This window comes from Orbicella franksi, chromosome 4 (genome assembly GCF_964199315.1).
Source record: "Orbicella franksi chromosome 4, jaOrbFran1.1, whole genome shotgun sequence".
Lineage (NCBI taxonomy): Eukaryota > Metazoa > Cnidaria > Anthozoa > Scleractinia > Merulinidae > Orbicella > Orbicella franksi.
This window is the reverse complement of record NC_138148.1, coordinates 9,404,478-9,425,777: the sequence shown is the minus strand read 5'-3', so window position 1 is coordinate 9,425,777 and position 21,300 is coordinate 9,404,478. Positions and strand designations below refer to the sequence as shown.

The following is a 21,300-nucleotide window of genomic DNA, read 5'->3' as shown; positions in this document are numbered from 1 at the left end:
TTCCATAGTTTTATCGTTTCACTGGGGACACGAAGAGCCGCCTGGCGTCGCTCGCAGGGCTGCGATTGTGTGGCTAGAGGATTGAAATGAAACATCAACCTTTGCCCTTGAATTGTGCGGTGGATTTGTGGCCGTGGGTACATTTTAGCCTGGGATTTTTGACTTCGTTCGACAGGCTGTTCCGACTGAGGTGTTTCGCCTTGTCCTCTCTTTATAAAGGGAAACTCGGAATTCAAACAAGTCGCTTAAATCAAGTTCAGTCGGTAAAATAACCACACCAGGAGCAAACAACACACGTATGGAATAAGGTAGACCAGTTTTATTGAGAATTTTCACTCTTAACTACCTCCATGGATATCTTGTAGAAAATCCCATATAAACCCTCATAATTCGATGCCATATTGTGTTGCTTGTGTGGTTCATAGAGAGAGCTTGGGCTGCCTGTGTATACATCTTAGGACTTCAAAGCAGCTACTAGATTATATGAACAATTATTCCAAGAGCGCGTTGGATATGAGATGGCTATAATCATTTCATAACCAACAAGCACGAGTGGAATAATTGTTTTATCAAAAACGCTCCCAAAATCGATAAAACTAAACTGAAATAAAAATAATAAACGCCCGCAAAAATCACGCTTGCGCTTACCATGATGGCTAAGCCAATGAAAACTCTCGAATTGCATTATCCAATGATCCAGTTTTAAATAATATTGAATATATGACTGATCGCAAAATACAGAGCTTATATGAGAATCTGACACCAAAGAGTCTCAGCTGGTAAAAATAAGAATGCCATAATACTTAATATTTTAACAGACCTACAATTAACACAACACATATGATTTATTCAAGCACTGCTTGATCTAGTTATGTTAAAAACTACACTCATCATTCCATAATATGTAGGAGCACACCGAGTCAAGAAGTGTGATGTTACTCTTCCCCCCGCCTCGATTTCCTTTTCTAAAATACTGTGCAAGATTGGAATGCTTCTTCTTCCACAAGACCTAGCAATGGGGTCATCTTTCAGGATCCTTTCAAGCCATGGACGGCTGTGAGTGGCAACCCATGGATGAACTTCATCCAAATTTCCTGAAAGAAATTAAGTTTTTTTGTTTGAATTCAGCAAAACTTATGCTTTTATTAGTATTTTCTTAGGCATATGGTTATATATGACCAAATGCAAGATTATAATTAGTCCGTGCAATACATTGTCGAATAAATACTAGTGTTAGTTACTGTAGACATAGACACAGACATAGACATAGACACAGACACAGACACAGATGTAGACGTAGACAGACACAGAGACATAGACAACGACGTAGACGTAGACATAGACATAGACACAGACACAGACACAGATGAAGACGTAGACATAGACAAAGATGCAGACATAGATATAGACATATGCATAGACATAGACAGTTTATTTCACTTGGTCACACACTTAGCTATGGTAATGGTACATCCCTCAGACTCAAGCAGAGTCTAGTCAGGACACACATGCTAGTGTACAGATGCACCAAGAAAACAAAATGACAAATTGAAAATGTACAATTGGGTACACTTTTATTTGATTGACCTTGTCATCTGCCCAACTAAGGTGACTGTCATACTCAAACATCTCACCAAACTCATACATCTATCACATTTTGATTGAAGACAATGATGTACGTACTAGTAATTATGCTGTAGTGTTGACATATCATTACTGCTTGGATCTCATGGGACATAAACAATTGAATCGCCTGAAAATAGCAGCACCGAGACACTAAGGCTCTTTGGACACGTCACTGGCCAAACTTGTTTTCATTTCATTAAAAGAGACGTTGCAAGGGAAATTGAAAATCGCAAGTAGTGTGATATCCAGATAAGCAGTGTTTGTGATAACCGGGGCAGATGTTGTACAAAGGAAATATCTTCTACTAACGTGAACAAAGGGTTGGATATGATCACAGTTGGGTGCTTGTAAATCAAATGGTTTGACAGCTCAGGATTCCAGCCAAAACCTAACCATTGCAAGCTGTACATGGTTCTCAATGCACTCTTAGGGCAAAGAAAACCTACTTCACTACTAAAACATTTATACAATTTATGCTTCTAGTGACACAACCTGTTTGGAATTTAAAACTTCCTGACAAATTAAACTTAATCAAAGACTAACATGGTGGCTGCCGATCACAAACCAAAAATACTGATTAAAATTCTATAAAAGTTTTTGAGCTTTGTTACACTAATGCCTGCGCAGGAGGTGTGAGACCTAATGGTTAGTGCACTGGACTTCAGATCAAGTAGTTTGGGTTGGAGCCCTGGCAGGCCAGGGACATTTCGTTGTGTTCTTGGACAAGACACTTTACTCTCATAATGCCTGTCTCTACCCAGGTGTATAAATGGGTACCAGCAAACTTAATGCCAGGGGTTAAACCCTACAATGGACTAGTTATAGCATACCAATCAAAAGGAGAGTAGAAATGCTCCTAGTCGCTTCATGCCACAGAAACTGGAGATAAGTACCAGCCTGATGGGCCACTGGACTCAAATACGGACTTTAGAGGCTCTGTTAGGGAGGGGGTGGGGAGAGTCTGTGTATCATATATCTCATTAATTTTTGGCCTTAATATCCCATATCCATTAATTCCAATGGGCCAATAGACCACTCCAACTGGAATTCACCTAGCTCTGTCATTTAAGGCTACCAGGGGAACTAACTAACACCCCTCCAGTTCATTAGGACTCATGATCAGACGGGCATGATGTTCTCCAACAACTTTAGCCTCCAACAAAGATGTTCTTTTAGCTCTGCCAGCACCCATCATTTCTACCTAGCAAATAGATTTTTGATGAGGTGTGTCAAGCCAAAAAGAATGTCAGGGGCACCCAAAGAATTGTTTCAGTAATTCTCTGTTCAGAAGGCCCGTAATCCCATTCAATTTTTGTACACTAGGAGAAATGTCACCTTGAACTTTCATGATATAAGAAATTTTTGGATTAATGAAAATGTTGCTTTGAGTACTGAAAAAAAGGTCAGCTACGACTTTCGGAAAGGTTATTAAAGACCTACCTTTGAGAAGAATAAAAAATGATTCAAACTCCCCCGGAATGATCAAGCAGATAAACATTTTATAGCGCAGCCTACAATTACATGTAACCCACAGAACTTTAAAGGCACCCCAGAAACTTAGCTTAATTAAAACAGCATAGCATTTTAGAGAAAACCATTATTGGGTACCCCTGTAGGGGACCATGTTTGTAACCCATATTCAAGGCTTCATTTGATTTTTGCCTAAATTATCTAAATCTAATGAAATGACTTAAAAAAGAAAGCAGAAATTATTTCTACTTTTACCTGACTCCATTTTCTCATGGTATGGGATACCTCTGGCCCACATCTCCCACATTCTGTCAAATTCCTCTGCTATGTCTGTAGGTTTTAAGTCTGATCTGTAATCTAAAAATGAAGACACATTAAGCAAACATTGCAGCCCATTCAACTCTGAAACAAGACCAAGGTCACACAGCCATTTATTTATATCATTTCTTCTGGTTAGGTAAATTTAATCACAATTGAAGCACAATTATACACAGCCTGGCCCTGTGCATTTTCTCTTCAGTGACAACTGGGAATCATGAATGACATCAGCATGCAGTCATCACTATGATACAGATTGTATCATTATTATACCTTTTTAATGTGAGCTTGGATTGACTGCGCTGCCATTCTTCCTATGGTAGGTAGGTGAAGTCTGTATTCCAGCTAAGTGATCGTTTAAAGCTGGTGCTTATCCTGGTTTCAGTAGCATAATGTGACTAGAAGTATTCCTACTCCCCCCTGGATGGGATGTTACCGTAGTCCATTGCAGGGCTACCCCCAGCATTAAGCTTGCCGGTACCCATTTACAATATGCACCTTGGTGGAGAGAGGCACTGTGAGAGTAGAGTGTCTTGCCCATAGAACACAACACAATGTCCCTGGCCAGGGCTCAAAACAGGACCGCCAATATGGAAGCGAGCGTACTAATCATGAGGCCACCGTGTCTCCACATTTTTTCTAATGATTTGTCCCATAATCTCAGTTAACCAGCACAGGTATAAGGTACTTAAAGCAGGGCCATGACGTAAAAGATGAACCTTTCATGCATTACTAAACAAGACTGTGGGTGATTTATTTTCCAGCAAAGAAAGGGAGGGGAGTGGGTGGCCTCAAACCCTGGGGGGGGGGGGGGGGGGCACTGCCATATATGGGCTATATAGGTATGTGCTGCTGTGAAGGGTATGGTTTTCAAGCAGTTTACTCTAGGATAGGGTATATAAATCAGAGCGTTTGGGTCTAGAATAGGGTATCATTTTTCACAAAACTGACTAGTTGGTTGAAGATTTTATCTAGACCAAGAAAACCAGGAATTGCCACTCAAAAATATATAAAAAAAAAATCAAACCGGCAAGCCTAAATTTACGCAAATCAGCCTCGATAGTGTCGACAGATGGGGGGATTTGGGGAGTTTACTCTAGTATAGGGTAGCAAAATTCAGCTGAACTAGCTCTGGTATAGGCTAGGGGTTCCAGGGTCCCAGCGACACATCCTCACCCAGAAATTCTCAAAATACGCCCCCCCCTCCCCCACCGGGCCTCAAACAGACCCCTTCCCTAGATCTACAACTGATCATGGACTCCTGGCACTGGTACAGACATAATAACGTACTGAAGGAAGACATACAGAAGGCACGAGACAAGGGGCAAGGGTTGAGAGATGGGGAATGAGGAGGTAAAGGGTTTAAAGTTAACTGTAAACAGAATAACCAAAGTACTCTTCAGATACACCCACCACCCCCCCCCCCTTTCCCCCAACTCTCACTCCTCTGTCAACCCTGTTTTGTATACCTGCCCAGATAGGATGGGATACTGCCAGGAGAGATCAGATAGAGGTAAATTTTACAAAACTCGGTAATGTTTGCAATAAAAAAGGCTAACAGGTGAAATCACTAAGGAAGGAGTGACGGATGGGATCGGGAGCTAAGAGTGAGGGGAGAAGAAACAGGACGTTGAGATCTTCCTCTGCCCCCACCCGCCCTGCCCAGTAAAATGACAAAGTTGTAAATACCTGGCAAATACAGAGGAATATCATAAGCCATCTTATGCGTGTGAGCTAAATCTCCACTAATCACCACTACTACTCGCTGATGAAGGGTTGAAGCAAAATCGTGCAAAGTCTTGCCAATGACCTCAAAGCCTTCACGTTGTCTTCCAACAGACAAAACCATGTACTTCACTTTGTCCAAATCAACCTTTCTCTTAACAAACCACAAAGGCACAACCTCGCCCCATCTTAACGGTGCCTCCATCATAGAAAACGTTACGATTCCGTCTGCTTTGAGACCCTGCTTTTGAACAAAGTCCAGCAACTGGTCGGAGAGCTGTGCGTCTAAGGGAACAGAGACCTCAATGTCTTGCCAGGTGTCATTCCAAAGCGCATTTCCGCAAGCAGCGTTAGTAATGTAAACACCTAATGCACCAGAGGACAGGGAGATTCCGTGTGGAGTCACTAGAAGAACGACTTCAGGGCTCATCTCGGCTACAAAGTCAGCTGCACGCTCACAAGAGGAGTACAGGGCAGAGCAGTCCTTGATGAGATCTGGAGGCATTGTGGAATTCCTTTCTCGGCAAGCTGAGCTGTCCGAGTTGGGATCACCATCAAATATCATTGCTCCATGAGGTAAGATTGTTGCTCCGACAAAACCCATGTTTAAAGTATATATTTAACAATTATTCCATGAAACCGCGTTGGATATGAAGTGATAAATAACCAACGAGCGCGTAGCGCGAGTTGGTTATGATCACTTCATATCCAACAAGGTCGAATGGAATAATTGTTTTAGTATATTCTTAATCGGGTTTTTGCCGCCGATTTTTATTTCAACAATTTTACAGAGCGGAAAATTTTTAAACTTGGCGCACTGTTTTCCATATAAGGTAAAACTCCGACTAATGGCTCATAGTCGGAGTTTTTGAGCCAATCAGAGAGCTAGAAATGCAATAGTCGGAGCTGAGAATATACTAATTCCGATTAGATCGCTGGTCTCCTCTCGGCTGATTTTTAGGATGTCACGCAACGCTCCCCCCAAAACACAAATGTTTTGTTACGTACGTCAAGTAAGGGAAAATGAAATGTCCAATTTGTTCAAACTCATTTCCAACCTCCACCGCGCGATTCTCGTTTCCCGTTTTAATTTTATAATCCCTCCTCGAAACTTGACTCGACTACGCCTTCACCATCCTAGGAAATCTTGAATGCAGAGCACAACACGACGCACAGAGAACTAACGCTCCTGCCGCTGTTACAGATCTTTCCTTGGTCTAACGGATAGATACATACATACTTTATTGTTACCTCCCCAATGGGGCTACACTTACTAGTACACGACAGGAAATGGCGGAGCGTATTTTGAATTGGGAGGGGGCTTATAAGCGAGCGCCAGAGGCGGGCAAGGCACTTAACACTCAGTGTCTCTCTCCACTCAGTTGTATAAATGAGAATCAACAAATTGAATGATGGGGGACGGTCCCCTACAATGGACTACCATCCTATCCAGAGGGGCTAGGACCCAGGAGTCGCTAGTCGCCTCATGCTACGGACAACGGCCCGTAAGGTCCGATGAAATAGCCACTAGGACTGCCTTTGAGGCCTTATGCGTCCCATGGCGCAGTAAGAACAAGATGATGATGATGATTTCTGCAGTTGCAACCAGCCTATGAGACTCGTCTTGTTCTAACGTGTAGATTAATTGATTAGGGGACTTTAGATTTGGGTACGAGTACGAGATCGAGCACGAGACAGTACGACTTTTCAATTCTAGTTTTCAGGCTTCATATCATCAAATCACATACCCATCTTATCCCATGAGCTACACTCTCAGCCTAAAACCAGCATGAAGAGCGAGGGCTCTGGAAACGTCACTGGTTTGAAATTCAAAAATCGTACTGGTACTCAATCTCGTACTCGCAGTCCAATCTAAGGGCCTGTTCACATGGAAGTGAGAGACCCCGAGTAGGTGAGGTACCTCACCTACCCGTGGTAAAGAAATACTTGTCTTCACATGTAACCCCGGAGACGCGGTGTGAGGTCCAAAATGCAACAGAGAACTAACGTTTGTTTTCTTGGTTTGTTCCGATGAAGCTGCTTTTCGCTTCAACGTCGTTGCAGGCAAAACTTCAGTTTGATTCCGCTGATTTGCCTGATTAGCACTGTCAATTTCATCAGCGTTTTAGCGGTTTTGGAGGTGAAATCGTCGAAATAACTCGCCACGCTCGTTGCGGTTGGCAGCCATGTTGTCCTGCTGTGTGTTTTGGCGGGCTTTGGCGCAGTGATTTGATTACCCCGGTTAGGCGGGTTACCCCACTCCGCAGCTTTCACATGGAGAAATTAAACCCCACTAAAGCGGGTTACCCGTACCGGCTGACCGGGTAACCCGCCTTGGTGGGGTACATGTGAACGCGACCAAGAAAAAAAAAGAGAGATTGTATGGATAGATTGGTCACCCCACCACGGTGGAGGACCTCACCTGCCCGAGGTCCCCCACTTCCACGTGAATAGGCCCTAAAGCTCCCTATGATGAGGCATTGACCATTGAAAGTCGCAGCGGTAACCATCACAGAACAACCACCCTATACTGTGGGCGTCGAAATCGAAATACTCTTGGTCGCCAGATGCTACAGAAAACGGAATGAAGTGGCGCCAAACAATGTTACACAGTAAACTACCGTATCACTTTAACCACAAGTAAACATAGGACTTTGAATTGATCAGAAAATCATTCGGAACATACTTAACTTTTCCTTCGAAATACTGTATATAACGTGAGTCTACTAGAAGCGATAAACGCACAAGTAGACATTTTCCTTAACTTTACTTACATTTCGTTGGAAAAGTGAGGTTTTTTTCAATCGAATTTCATATCAATTCCAACACTTACGGTGCACTGATAGCGCACTTCCGCTAACCCAGCCTCCGTCACGCAATCTTCCTCCCTCGTGGGGGAGGAAGATTACGTGACGAGCCCAAAGGGCGCCGTCTCCGTAGGGGGCTACCACTAGCCGAGCTTCAACTAAAACTACACTGCTGTGGAAAACCGTTATTTTATTGCTATCGCAGCATAAATTAAATACTCCTATTTTATATAATTTGTTTTCACTAATCAAAGCCGTAAAAAACGAACAGTTTATAAGCGAGAAAGTAAAGAGAAGGCTTAGAAAGCTCGAGTATGGATAAAACGCGAAAAAGTCGTTAGTCGTTTGAAAAAAAGAACCCTGGTTGACCGTTATCTTGAGCGACCAGCACTATACAGATAGGAAGGGGAAAAATAAAATTAATGGCAACAATTTCACGATGTAAATTATCTTTCCACCGCTCTTCCCGTGTAACATTTTGAGGAAGTAGAAGGCAACATTACCATTGCCATCTAACCCAGTAAAAGTGACATGATAACGTTTGCCGAGTTCTGTAAGATTTTACGCCTCAAGCTTCAACTTAGCACTTAGGGTCTGCCCAAAGCAAGACCATTAGTCACACTCCGTGTTCAGTACATGACGTCACCGGGACGCCGAGGGTAGTGTAAGTAAAATAGAAATAAAAGCAAGCGTTTTGCAGGACAAAGAGGAAGAACTCCCAAGGAGATTGTTCGCTTTTTAACCTCCTTTCGTTCTGTATGTTCCTCTCGATCGTAGCAGTTCCATATAAGTTAGAGTTTAAGGATGAATACTGCAAGATATCGATGAGCCAGGGTTTGACTGGAGAAAACCAAGAAAGAATTTTAAGAGTGTATATTACAAATTCAACACCACAGCAAGCATCCCATGACAATATTTATACAAAAGTTCCCCGTTTTGTTACACAGCTGTGCTTCCACAACCTGCAAAACAAAAAGAAAAATTGTAGCGGGTAAATAACGCGAATATATACCGTAATATATTGCTGCTCATTTATACAAAGTGTCTTTTTCTTTCCAAACTTTTGACAGCCCGCAATTTGGTTTACTAACTTACAAGTTAACAACACTTTCAATTCATTCTAGACCGCTGTAAACAGTTTTCCTGTTCCCTTCCAAAGCTGGATCCACGAGCGAGAAATTAAAACCGTTGAACTCAGTATTTTTTGCCCGACGATCCAGATAGCAGTATGTTTATAGTCCGTTATGTCGAACGTCAAGCAACCGCCATTCGATCTTCACACAACGCAAGGTGTCACAATCGCTGCATAGCAAAAGACAGACGTACCAGTCTTGGAATGTCTAGTAACAGGCCCCCATATCCGTACAGTTCCATCGTCACTCGATGAAGCTATCATTGTAGGATCCTTGGGATTCCAACTGACACAGTTTACTGTTCTCGTGTGCCCACTCAGTACCGCAACTGGTTTTTCACGCTTTGAATGCCAAATGTACACCTTGTTATCTAAAAGACACAGTTCAAAAGTGTTGGACGCAATGTATATATGGGTTAATGACCAAACGTGAAGTTAAGATGGCTGGATATTGGCCTATGGACCGAGATGGTGTCGAAATCAATAAACTCGCCAAAAAAGAACGAGGCCAATATCCAGCCATCTTGACCTCACGTTTGGTCAATGAAGGATTTATTATATGGCTTTTGGGTAAATTTTTTTGGGGGGACACGGCAGGTAGTCCCGAGCGGGCAAGATAACGCCATCTTGCCCACTCAGGTAGCCAATCACAGCCCAGGATTTGGTTCATCTCGCCCGCTCACGGAGCTAGCCATTTACATGTACATTTTGTAATAAAGCAGGATACAATACCCGTAATCACGGCGCAGTGTTTCGGCCAGAACGCGCCATTGCGGGAATCCCGCGCTGCAATCAGGGATGGCCCCCAGAAAAACGAGAAAAGGGCCAATTTGGCCCTTTCCTTTTACAAGAGCTCAGGCTTAACACAGGCGTAGTATTTTAAAAGCCATCCCAGGGCTCGAAATTGCGACCGATAAGGTCGCCAATGCAACTAACATTTCATCCTTGGCGACCAAAAATTCTGGTTTAGTCGCCATAATGGTGACTACATTTCTCTGTGTTGACGATCAATAACGGCCATTTTGTCACACATTGTGTCCTTCTAGTAAATCATATTTGAAGATCTTTGCTTCTAAAAACATTCAACATAACAAAAGAAGTCAATCCGTCCTTTTGCTTTGCTGTATTGATTCTCTAGTCACATCGGAAAACTTCCGAATGGCTGGCCGTGTTTGAAATCGCCCTATAATGCATTGCAAACCCTTGATCATTGACTACGTCATGTATGCCTAAGGATTGTTTTCTTGTAATGCCCGGATCCTTCATAATAGTATCTGATTCAAAAGAAACTTTATCAAGTAGAAACACTTCAAAAAGCACTTATTAAATTTTATCGTAGATCCTAATAAACTGCTTCTTTCTTGGTACCCTGATACATTTTTTCCTTCTGTAGCTTTCAATTTATTGGCCCCTTTCCTAAAAAAGTTGGCCCCTAAAAAGGGTCTTCAGGGGCCACTTTGGCCCTCAAGTAAAATTTCCTAGCTGAAACACTGATCACGTGCATTATTGTAATCGTCTCAGTAACAAATCTCCTGCATTTGGTGGTGGTGTTAATCAACACAGTAATTCCTAGATACACGTGTTGAATCCTTTGTTCTCATAACTCAATTCTGGACCTATAAAGAATTAGATTTTCATTTATTCACTGACCTTCACTGCCACTGGCGAGGAAGTCTTGATTTGCGCCTCCAAAGCACGAGTATATTGTGAACTTTGCCTGTCTTACACCTTGATATTTCCGGACTAGAACTCGATCTCTAATATCCCAAAGATGAAGACCCTGAAAAAATCAACCACAAAACAAGCGTCTAGTTATACACGTATATCCTACACTAACCAATACTATCCATAAACCCAAACCACCAATGACAATAGTGAACAACTCGATAGCCAGTGAACAGGCTCCAGCTGGAAGGGTCTGACCGTGGCTGGAAGGGCCGACAAGGAACCCCGTCCTCGACTAAAGAGCCTGTGCACAGGATGACAACTCGACTAAGATTAAGACGGCGGGGAATAGAGATCAGCGATCAGTAGACATTATCCTCTAACCAGGTATTCACTCACCAGTGGTCTGCCAACTAAACACCATAAGAGGTACAAGCAAACAAAGTAACTAGTTTCCAAGGAAACTTCTGAGGCAGTTGGCGTGAAAGTAAAACACTTGACAAGGGTAAATTAATCTCCATAGAAGGAACCTTAAAATGCCCCATCAGTGACGTAGCATTGGCAGCTTTGAGTTTCCGAACTGTTTCAACAGTACATCTTCCTAGTAAGTACAGGGGGTGGTGGAGAACACCCCCCCCCCCCTTGAGAAATGTAGCAAGAGGATTCTCCCCATTGAGAAATGTACAAAGTGGATGTTCCTCTCCTCCCCCGAGAAATGTAGTTCCCCTCCTCCCCTGAGAAATGTAGCGAGAAGAATCCCCCTTCCCCACTGAGAAATGTAACAAAAAGATTCCCCCTTCCGTACTGAGAAATGTAGCAAAAAGATTCTCCCTTCCACACTGAGAAATGTAACCTGATTCCCCCTTCCACACTGAGAAATGTAGCTAGAAAATTTTCCCCTCCCACCCGCTGAGAAGCACGAGGATATTCCCCTCCTCCCCTGAGAAATGTACCGGTAGTAAGATGATCTTCCTTACCTGCTGAGCTACATTGATAAGTGCATGTCTACCATCATCTGACACAGAAAATGACATGATCGGATGGTCTTCTTTTATTCTGAAAATAGAATAGTAGAAACAAAAAAAATAGGACAAAAAAGTTATTACTGTACTCACTGCATCCTTATTACACCATGTTGGCTTAAAATTTTAGGTGCTCAAGGTATTTTCTGATAAGTAAAAATTGGAAACTGGGAGAGTTTCAAAGAACATTTACCACAAAAGACAGTTGTTATAAGCCTAAAACCCACAAGTAATCATTATCCAAGAGTCTGTGTAGTGGATAAAACTAAGTGAGGACCATAATTAAATGAAAGCTATTGTAAATTTAAGTTGCTGTACAATGCAGTTCAATCTTTTAAGCCTTAGGATGAAACACTAGTGTGGGACCATTCAAATGAAAGCTGTTTGGTAGCAAGTGTCCTGTTTTTGTTATACTGTTTAACATGGTGTACAAGGTGTTTGTTGATGAAACCTCAGTGTGCGACCAATCATATGAAAGATACTGAGCCGTAGTCCCAGCCGATACCACTGTACAAAGTGATTATACAGTACAATGTCTGAATAAAACCCTTTCAGTCCATTTCCAACCATTATATTATCACATGAAACTATTTGTTTTCTGCCCTTCAATACTACTTACAAGTCATAATCGTTTGATTCCTCAAAATTGTAAGCTCTAACTCTGTTGTGGGTGTCAGCAGCAAGAACTACTTTTCCACCATTTAGGCAGTGGAGTCCCATAACTCTAACACCTTCCCAAGATTCCAACACATTTCCATCTAGGTCCTAAAGAGAAAAGGACAAGCCGGTTTCATTAGCAGCAGTGATTAAGGTCTTGTTTCATCAACAATTATTCCATGAGAGCATCTTGGATATGAGTTGGCTATAATCATCTGATATCTGACAAGCGTGAGAGGAATAATTGTTTTATTAAAACCACCCCCAAAATATAGAACTGGACTAAAATAAAAATAAAAATGCCCCAAAAAATCATGCATACGCTTACCATATTTGTAGAGCATGGTCCAATGGTCCCTAACCCATGATGGCTAAGCCAATGAAAACTCTCGAATTGCATTATCCAATGATCCAGTTTTTAATAATTCTAGATATGCAACATTTCACCCCCACATTGAAAACGGGAGTATTAAACTTACACATTGATAAAATTGCCCTCTCTTGCCACCTGTGTAGAATCTCTTTCCATCAGGATTCCATGCACAGCAAGTAAGACTGTCATCTGCAGCTTGAGTCATTCTACATTTCAATTCTCCTGTCTGAGATAGAATAAGCCACACGTTACATATGCTGAGACATCTTTTGGGATTTACAGTGCTGCATTCTGCCCCAAGGCCACTTGCCAAAGCTTGTGATTAAATTTTGAGAACATATGCTTAACAATAACATATGCTAAAACCCCAATGGCAGAAGGCAAACTACTTGCGATGGCTATTTACGAGTGTGGCTGAGAAGTTAAACTTGGTTCTACAGTAAAACAACTCCAGCTAGTGGTCAGAGTGGGAAGTTAATCCCCAACCTCCAAGTTTTGAGTCAGATGCCCCAACCACTTGCCCACACTGCCTTCTGAAAATTTTGCTTTCTTGTACATGTGCTTATGCATACAGGTAAGTATAAGCCCAAGGAGAAAACAACATTTTCTTGCCCTTATTTTTATGCTTCCTCTGTCAGTGGTGACTTCTACAGAAGACAACATTATGGTAACAAGAACAAAATTTCGAAATTTGTTTGTTCTTCTTTGCGTTTTACCCTTAAGCTTAAGTCACTGAACAGTCTCCACTAGGTTACATGTAAAGTGAAAAGCATCATTTTTGTAACCAATGATACCTCAATATTCCAGATCCACAATTCAGAGCAGTCCTCAGGACCACAAGCAATAAGATATGTGTCGTCTGGACTCCAGGCTAAATTTCCCACTCCATATGAGTGACCTTCTATTGTTCTAAGGTGTGTGGGTTCACCGTGCTGAGAAACAAATTCAACACTTAGTGACATCATGAGACTATACAAATTACATTTTTAGTGGGCAGGAAGTCTCAAGAAAATACATGTTCATTACTTTAATTTATTAAATCTATCCAAGATAATAACTAAAAGAAAAGACATGAAAAGACAAATGAGAGATCACTAGTAACTCTTTCACTACTAAAGTAAAACGTCCTTCTCCTAAACTTGCTTCCTACTTTTAGCCTGTGGATGAAAATCGTGTGACCATGTGATCATTCCAATGAAAGCTATCAACAAGTACTTTCATTTTGTCCCAATATTTACCATGACTTGAAATCTGGGTTTCTCTTTTTTTTTCTTTTGCACCTAAAAAGTGTCTCACCACTCTCTGGAGTGAGCAGGTTAAACCAGGCATAGCGTATGTCTACATGTACATGTGTGTGACTTACTGATACATCCCAGATGATGACAGTGCCATCTTTTGCTCCAGTAGCAAGTTTAGATCCGCTGTGAGAAAACCTAAGAAACCAGACCTACAATAAAACAACAAAGATAATTATTTTAGTCAGTCATTTGCCCATCTCTGTATTCCTCTTTTCCCACCTTCACTAATGTTGTGGGGTGCACAGTAGGGAAAGAATGGTCAGAACTATATCTAACCGTTGGGTATATTAGACCCATGATCAAGAGGTCTGAGCTACAGAGCTCTTGTCACTGCCCTGATGTTTTGCTCTCCAGCAAGACACAATACTGTTACATGAACCTAAAAGTGTCACTCTCCACCCAGGTGTATAACTGCATGGGTTCCAATGCCTGCTCAAATGTTTGCAGTAATCTACAATGGACTCCATCCATTGCAAACAGAGGTACACTGTAGCAACAATATTCACACAGCTGCTTCAGATTACGAGAAGTGAACTAATACAAAAAGTCTGCTTCTATCAAGCTTGATAGACTATAGCAAAAAAAAAAATTGTTTTTTCTTTCAATACATCTTCATTGAATAATTCTAGTTGGACTCTAATTTGTTATTCTTCAAAAACAAGAGCTCGCAGTGCCTCATCACTCTACTGTCACAGGTCTTGAACAGATCCAAGTCAATGCTTACCTCGTCGCAGTGTTCTGTTAATGTGTATTTTGTTTCACATGGAAAGTCATTCCTAAAAAGATAATACATGTAAGTAATTATTTATAACATGGGCAATTAATTAATAAAATCATTCTGTCACTTCCACATATTTTTAAGCACACAAGTCAAAAAGTTAGCTCTTCTTAGTGACCTGACCTTGTGCTGGATGGCTTAAATCAGGGCAGGGAACAACCCAGGTCTGAATGTCCGAGGCCAGTAAATTTTGCTCTTAGGCAAGTGAAAATGGAAGTTTAGTGGTCCAGTAGACAAGCAAAATTAGCCTCAGTAGTCGTGCTAGTTATAATTTCCACTCAAAAACAATTATTTCAAAATTTAAGACTGCAAGATGAGCAAGACAACGAGTTGAATGATGTAGTTGATAAGGCATGAACATTGTGCACCTATTGGGCAAGTAATATTAATAGTAATACAAGTCAATGAAAGTTCTCACATGAGTAAGCCCAGCAAGCCACAAGAAGACACAAGTCCCTCAAAACACGTACCTACTTGTGACTCATTTAAGGCTCAAAGGGCCTCATATCATAATGATAAAATTATGACCGCTGATGTGGTCTTACCTTGAGCAAAGATGATCACTTAGTAAAGAAAATGAATGTATTCCAACTTCCAGTTTAGTATTATGATATGGACATTTTTCTTTTTGCAGCTCAACTGCTTGATTTAATAATGTTCTTAGTCTGTGTGGAGGAAGCATCACAGATGCAGGTAAAAATGCTGAGGAAAAACAAACAGAAATCATTGAAATAAGTATGCGATAAAATTTCAGCTGCTGTAAAAAATATCTATATGCATTAACGTGCTGCAAAGGTCCAATTGTCTGATAGATGTAAGAAAAATTGATCAGGAGTACCACCGACTACATGAAAATAAGTCCAGTGCGTGCGGGAGAATCAGAAAGAAAGTCAGAGAAGAAGAGGAGGCAAAGTGTTCTGTTGGATTCCAATTCCACTAGACAAATCAAAATAATGATCAAAACAAGAGTAAAAGACAGGATGCAAAATAGTATCATGACAGTATCAGCCCTAATTACTACAAAAAAATGTTTTATTTTCTAGCAATTACTGATCTGATTTGTGAAGATTTTCTAAGGCCATGCAAACTATTCAGTTCAGGTTTCAGAAATATCAAAAAAGTCTGATGATTGTGTAAAGACTGTCAAAGAAAATGCTTATAAATAAACATGATTTACTTTGAGAAAGCAAAATTCATATCTTGAAGCCACCATGTAATTTTCTTTTTATTATATATAGACAAACTGACTGTTTGCACAAACAATCGTGAAAAAACGGGAAATGACATCACTGATATGTTCACTTGTGAGGATATGGAAAATAGGCCTGTGGGTTCCCGGATGTAGTTTCATATGAATTTTATGAGTGGTGTATTTCCAGTAAAACACTCATGGCTTTAAAATAAAAGGTGATATTGTCAATATCTGTGTCATATTATAGGTTACAATATTTTTCTCAGAGTGTGCACTGTCCCTAGCCGGTACATATATTCATGGACGGTCTTGCTGATATAAAGTAAATACTTCTTCCTCGTTTCTGAGGGTTACAATTTTCACAATAAATTATATACTATTAGAAAAATAATAACAACTCACATTGAAGTCTATCCATCAGCTTTTGTCTAGAAAGAGATCCTTTTCCATTCCATTCAGCTCTTTTGTAAAGTTCCTCTTCGTTTGTACACATTATTAATCTACAAAGAAAATTATTTCATGTACCAGTTACTAGTGTAATTCTGGTCCAAAGGTATCTTGGAAATGTCCCAGAAATTAGCGAATTTAAATATTTAATAAGTTAACTGTAATTCACAGAGTGGGTCAAAATTTCTTTCTTTGTCTTCACTGAAATGCATCACTTTTGTTGTCTTCTATATTGCCAAAATGCAAGGCTGTGGTCTAGGAAAAATTATGCAGAGCCCAAAGGTTCCTAGCCATGAAATCCTGGGCACCCAGTACTCAAGCTCATATGAAAAAAAAGTAAGTTTTTCCAGTCACCCAAAGGCAAAAGTTAGTCACTTGTGGCCATTGGGCACATCTACAGCACAGCCCAGCAATGCATTGCAGGGCTGTCGATAAGGCCCGTAACCTGTAACACCTGTTATGGCTGAGTATGTTTGATGGACCCCTGATGTTACGGGTGAACTGGCCTGTTGTTGATACAAGTCACCCATAAAGTAACAAGTTTGCTAGGGGTGTAAAGATCAAGGCAACAGGTGAATTAGCACTTAACATTTGACAGCCCTACATTGAATTTTTACCACAGTGCATCACATGCATAGATCATTAACCGCGCAGCCATGGGCCGAGCGCGGTTCTAGGTTTACCCGTGGTTTTTTTTTTTTTTTTGTATTTTTTTTGTCGGTGACCAGACGCAGACCTCCGCTCGGCCAAACTTTGAGTCACGCAACGTGTGATGTTTTTCCGCCAGAAGCTGTTAAAACATAAACACACGAACAATTTTACGGATATTGTTTTCTTTTTTGTGGGTAAAATATATTTTCTTTTCGCTTTATCAAAGCGTTGGATTTAAAGGGAATAATAAATACGCTGAAAAAAGGTATTACGTCAGCCATGGAATGCGCTGACGTTGCAGCTTTCACTTTCGCTACGTGACAAATAAGATCGTGTTTACTTTGCAAGTTTATTTCGGCAGAAGCGACGGTGATTAATTTATTTGTAATTTTGCGAGTATTTCTTGCGGTTTTAGGCAAATGAAGTAAATCCTTTGACTGTTTCATCGCAGCGAGTTCATAGATCGGAAAGAAAATTAAATGTTTGGAAGCCAAGCAAAGAACGTGTCAGAACGTGCAAAGATTACGTCATTGATAGGGAAATAACCACCGTACTAAAGATAGCCGTAGATAACGCAATTCTTGAATTATGTGACTCGTGTGACTTCTTTGCTAACCCTTAACTCAAGGGAAAAAAACAATTAAATTTAATCGTGACTTTAAAGAAAGAAAGCGGTTTGTAATAGTGTTCGTATCTTCATGCCCATACATATCCCGAAGAAACTTCCAGATTAAGACTATTACGTCATCGGAGATGTCACAACGGCTACGACTGATGGTGCGATAATAGAGTTTATGTTGATCAAGTGCTGTGATGTCTACAGTAATCAATGAATCATCAAAGATTGCTTTGCAATATGCACTACGTTGCGACTGTAGTACTAAGAAAACAGTTAAATTTTAAAAGCGCGGTTATAAGATCTAACAGATCTTCTTGTTGAAAAATAAAGGCCAATAAATAGCTAATTAAAGCAGGGAACTGAATGATAACAATTCTTTGGCCGTAGATGTGTGTGAAGTAGGCCATAGTTCATGAAAGTCTTCCCGTTAGTTTTCTATAAACAAAGACACAATCTCATTCATTTTCACGCACTATAGCAAAACACATAGTATTTACTTGCTACAATTAGGGTATCATAGTTTCAATAACAGTCAAACTTCTCCACAGCAGCCACCTTACGACACAGAAAAGTGGCTGTTGCAGAGAGGTGGTCGTTATAACAAGGTAGGGGTTAATAGAAAACTTTTTTTTTGCGGTGTGCAACATTTTTATTTTCCATAAAATGCTTGTTGTAACATACATGTAATTATCACACAATGAGAATAACATAACACAATAACACAATAACAATATATCACAGTGAGAATATAACGCCATGAAAATATATCAAATTTAATAAAAACCAAAGAGAAACAGAACCCAATGACTTGTGGAACAGATCAAGTTTCATAACCTTTTACCATTGTTGAGAAGTTATTTTGACAGTAAGCAAAGTACTTGTCAATTGCAAAGACAAAACTAGAAATTGAAACATTGGAGTACATGTGCCTGCCATAAAATTAGGCAGTAATAAATTTATTCTCTTATACAAAGAACAGTGGTAGCCCACAAATTGTTCGTATTTAAAATATAAAACTACCAGACATAAGAATACAATGTCCAGAATCCTTGCTGTGGAGCCCGTAAGCACCAGAGGAAAATGATTAAGCAGTGACATAGCTCAATAAAATTATCACACCTACTACACAATAACCTTCAATATATCCAGGTAAAGTAACAATAATTATAATATCAACACTAGTAATATGACAAAATAAGAATGTGCACGTTGGATGCAACCAATAATTACAAAGAAATCATACAAAGATGACCCTAAAACTGGAACAAATACCACTTATTCACCACAAAAAAATACATGTATCAAAACATTAAAAAAAAAACATTTTCAAGGCAGCATGTTGTGACAGGTCAATTTTGAGAAACCCATTCAATACAAATTAAAAATTTAAATATAGAATGGAAATTTAACCAGGAGAGCCAGCTGTTAAAGCCATATTTAAAGCTACAAACTTCAAAATATTTTTTGCAATAATATATATTCACACGGATAGTCTAAATGATTATTGCTCGCCCTGGCTCTCAACATTTCATTTCCACTCTGACTGATTAACATACACAGGTAAACAATGGGGTTGGCTTAAGCTTCATGTAAATGGACTTACATATCAACTGGGAAAACCATCAAAAAACCAGAGGGAAGCCATATATGTAAATTTATTTTATAGCTTTTGGAACTACTTACCCACTAAGTTGATGCACTCTTTCCCTATTACATTTCAAAGGAGTGAGCTCTGTTCTTAAACACTGAAGGGCCTCTATGCGTCTATCTTCTTCAAGGAATTCTAAGAACTTCTGCTCCATCAGACAAAACCTCATTTTCTTTGAAGAGCACAGAACGCACATAATAAAATAAGATACGATTTAGACCCAAAACAAATTATCCCCAGTTCAATATTTTAAGTCCAAACATTATTATAGCTTGGAAATGCGGGGAACACGCCGCTTACACCCACGTTAATGCATGACTCACAACAAATCAACGCCACAAATATTCAATAGGACCACTAGACAGGAATATTTTGCCAAAACGAAGCATTTATAATACTGACCGAGATGTCTTCTTTGTTCTCGACCAAAGGCCTGAGCTCTTTGAGGATCGCGTCCGCCTTTATTGAACAGAGAAAAATTCCAATGAGATAGAGTGAACCTCCCATCAAGGCATTTGAAGGGAGCATTATCCACAAAAGACACCTTACAGTGAAGAAAAGATTCAGAATTGAATGCCAAACACGATCTGAACTAACCCTTTCCCAATCACCGGCCATCACGCTCTCACGAAACTTGGCCGCTGATGGGTGTTCTAGTCTACAGCCCGATTCCTGCATGAGGACATCAACTGATTTGCTGAGGGATAAAATAAAACAAACATCATTTCTACACGCCACGCAACGGGAAACCAACACCAGAAGATGCCAATGAGATTCGTCTTTCTTTCGACTCCATATTTCCATAACACTCACTTCAATCCTAAACCTTGTAAATGTTGTACTATTAACCGTACGACATCTTCGTCGCTTCTGTGAACAATTTTCCTTTTTAGATGGCTTTTACTGTCTCCATTGGCTATGCATTCACCGTTGGAAGTACTAGTTTCGCCATCACTTCCACTAGAAGTCCGTTTCGATTTGTGCATATCGGACTCAAGGTCCAAGGAAAGGCGCGCCCTTTTTTGCGGTGGTGGAGACAGTCCACCTTTCTGTTCGTCGTCAGACGAGGCCAGGGTAGCTGAAGACCACGAGGATAGCCAGTTTTGAACAAATTCTCTGTGGAAGAAGCGACCCAACGACAGGAAAGTTGGACAACAAGACAAAGGCAACTACAGCACTATGTACTTTCCTTCATATTGTGAACTGACGTCATCGAAGTCAATAACATGGGGACTGGGTCCAAACAAAAACATTCCCCATATTTGGAGTAAACCAACACTGTCTCTCACAAAGTGCAAGTTGCCATAGTAACCAGGGTTTCCTTTCTCCAGCTCTTGTCGAACTCTTGTCTTCTTAATCAAAATACCACATGGAAACAGCATGTTCCCTTTATTATTATTATTTTTTTGATCGTGTTTAAAATGTGGCTGCTTAACAGCCTTTGCTCTATATTGCAAAAAAGACAAGGAATTTAGTAATCGCTTTTTATTAATATTTTAAATAGAAAACATAAAGCTTTTTGAAGAAAAAGCTGAACAAACTTCAATGAAGCTTTAAATACGGCGTCGATTTCCCATTAAGCTCGCCTTTTTGCTTCCAGGAAGTAATGATAAGATTATTTTTTTTTATTTGGGGATAAATTGGACATAATTAGAGATCCGATGTTTTGTTGTTGTTTTCCTTATGTTTGTATGTTTTTTGTTGTTGTTGTTGTTGTTGCCCTGTTTTTAAACGACGCTTCCCAGGAATAATTCATTTCTCTAAAAGTTGTTCATAATAAAAGTACATTAATTACTCCTATCACTATCTTTACCCTTAAGACACATGTGTTTATAAATTATTGTTTAGATAAAGGCCCAGATTTTCCATAGT

The 21,300-nt window shown here is 40.2% G+C and overlaps 2 protein-coding genes across 3 annotated transcripts; both read right to left on the bottom strand.

Annotated features, from left to right (window-relative positions):
• Positions 1 to 849: 849 nt before the first annotated feature.
• On the bottom strand, positions 850 to 5,754 carry LOC145483339 (uncharacterized). 2 transcript variants are annotated; one of them, XM_081461840.1, is made up of 3 exons: positions 5,104 to 5,754; positions 3,352 to 3,453; positions 850 to 1,094 (listed from the first exon to the last, which is right to left on the bottom strand). In XM_081461840.1, exons 1-3 carry the CDS (start codon positions 5,741 to 5,743, stop codon positions 850 to 852), a joined length of 987 nt encoding a protein of 328 aa, XP_081317966.1. In that variant the 5' UTR covers positions 5,744 to 5,754. The 2 variants fall into 2 exon arrangements, with proteins under 2 accessions (XP_081317966.1, XP_081317967.1); XM_081461841.1 differs by lacking the exon at positions 3,352 to 3,453.
• Positions 5,755 to 8,119: 2,365 nt separating this feature from the next.
• On the bottom strand, positions 8,120 to 20,977 carry LOC145483326 (WD repeat-containing protein 26-like). Its single transcript, XM_081461822.1, has 15 exons — positions 20,242 to 20,977; positions 20,026 to 20,125; positions 19,831 to 19,887; positions 19,464 to 19,600; positions 16,466 to 16,563; positions 15,417 to 15,573; positions 14,818 to 14,869; positions 14,159 to 14,242; positions 13,590 to 13,727; positions 12,902 to 13,021; positions 12,385 to 12,530; positions 11,721 to 11,799; positions 10,729 to 10,858; positions 9,273 to 9,449; positions 8,120 to 8,908 (listed from the first exon to the last, which is right to left on the bottom strand). Exons 1-15 carry the CDS (start codon positions 20,412 to 20,414, stop codon positions 8,886 to 8,888), a joined length of 1,671 nt encoding a protein of 556 aa, XP_081317948.1. The 5' UTR covers positions 20,415 to 20,977; the 3' UTR covers positions 8,120 to 8,885.
• Between the last annotated feature and the right edge of the window lie 323 nt (positions 20,978 to 21,300).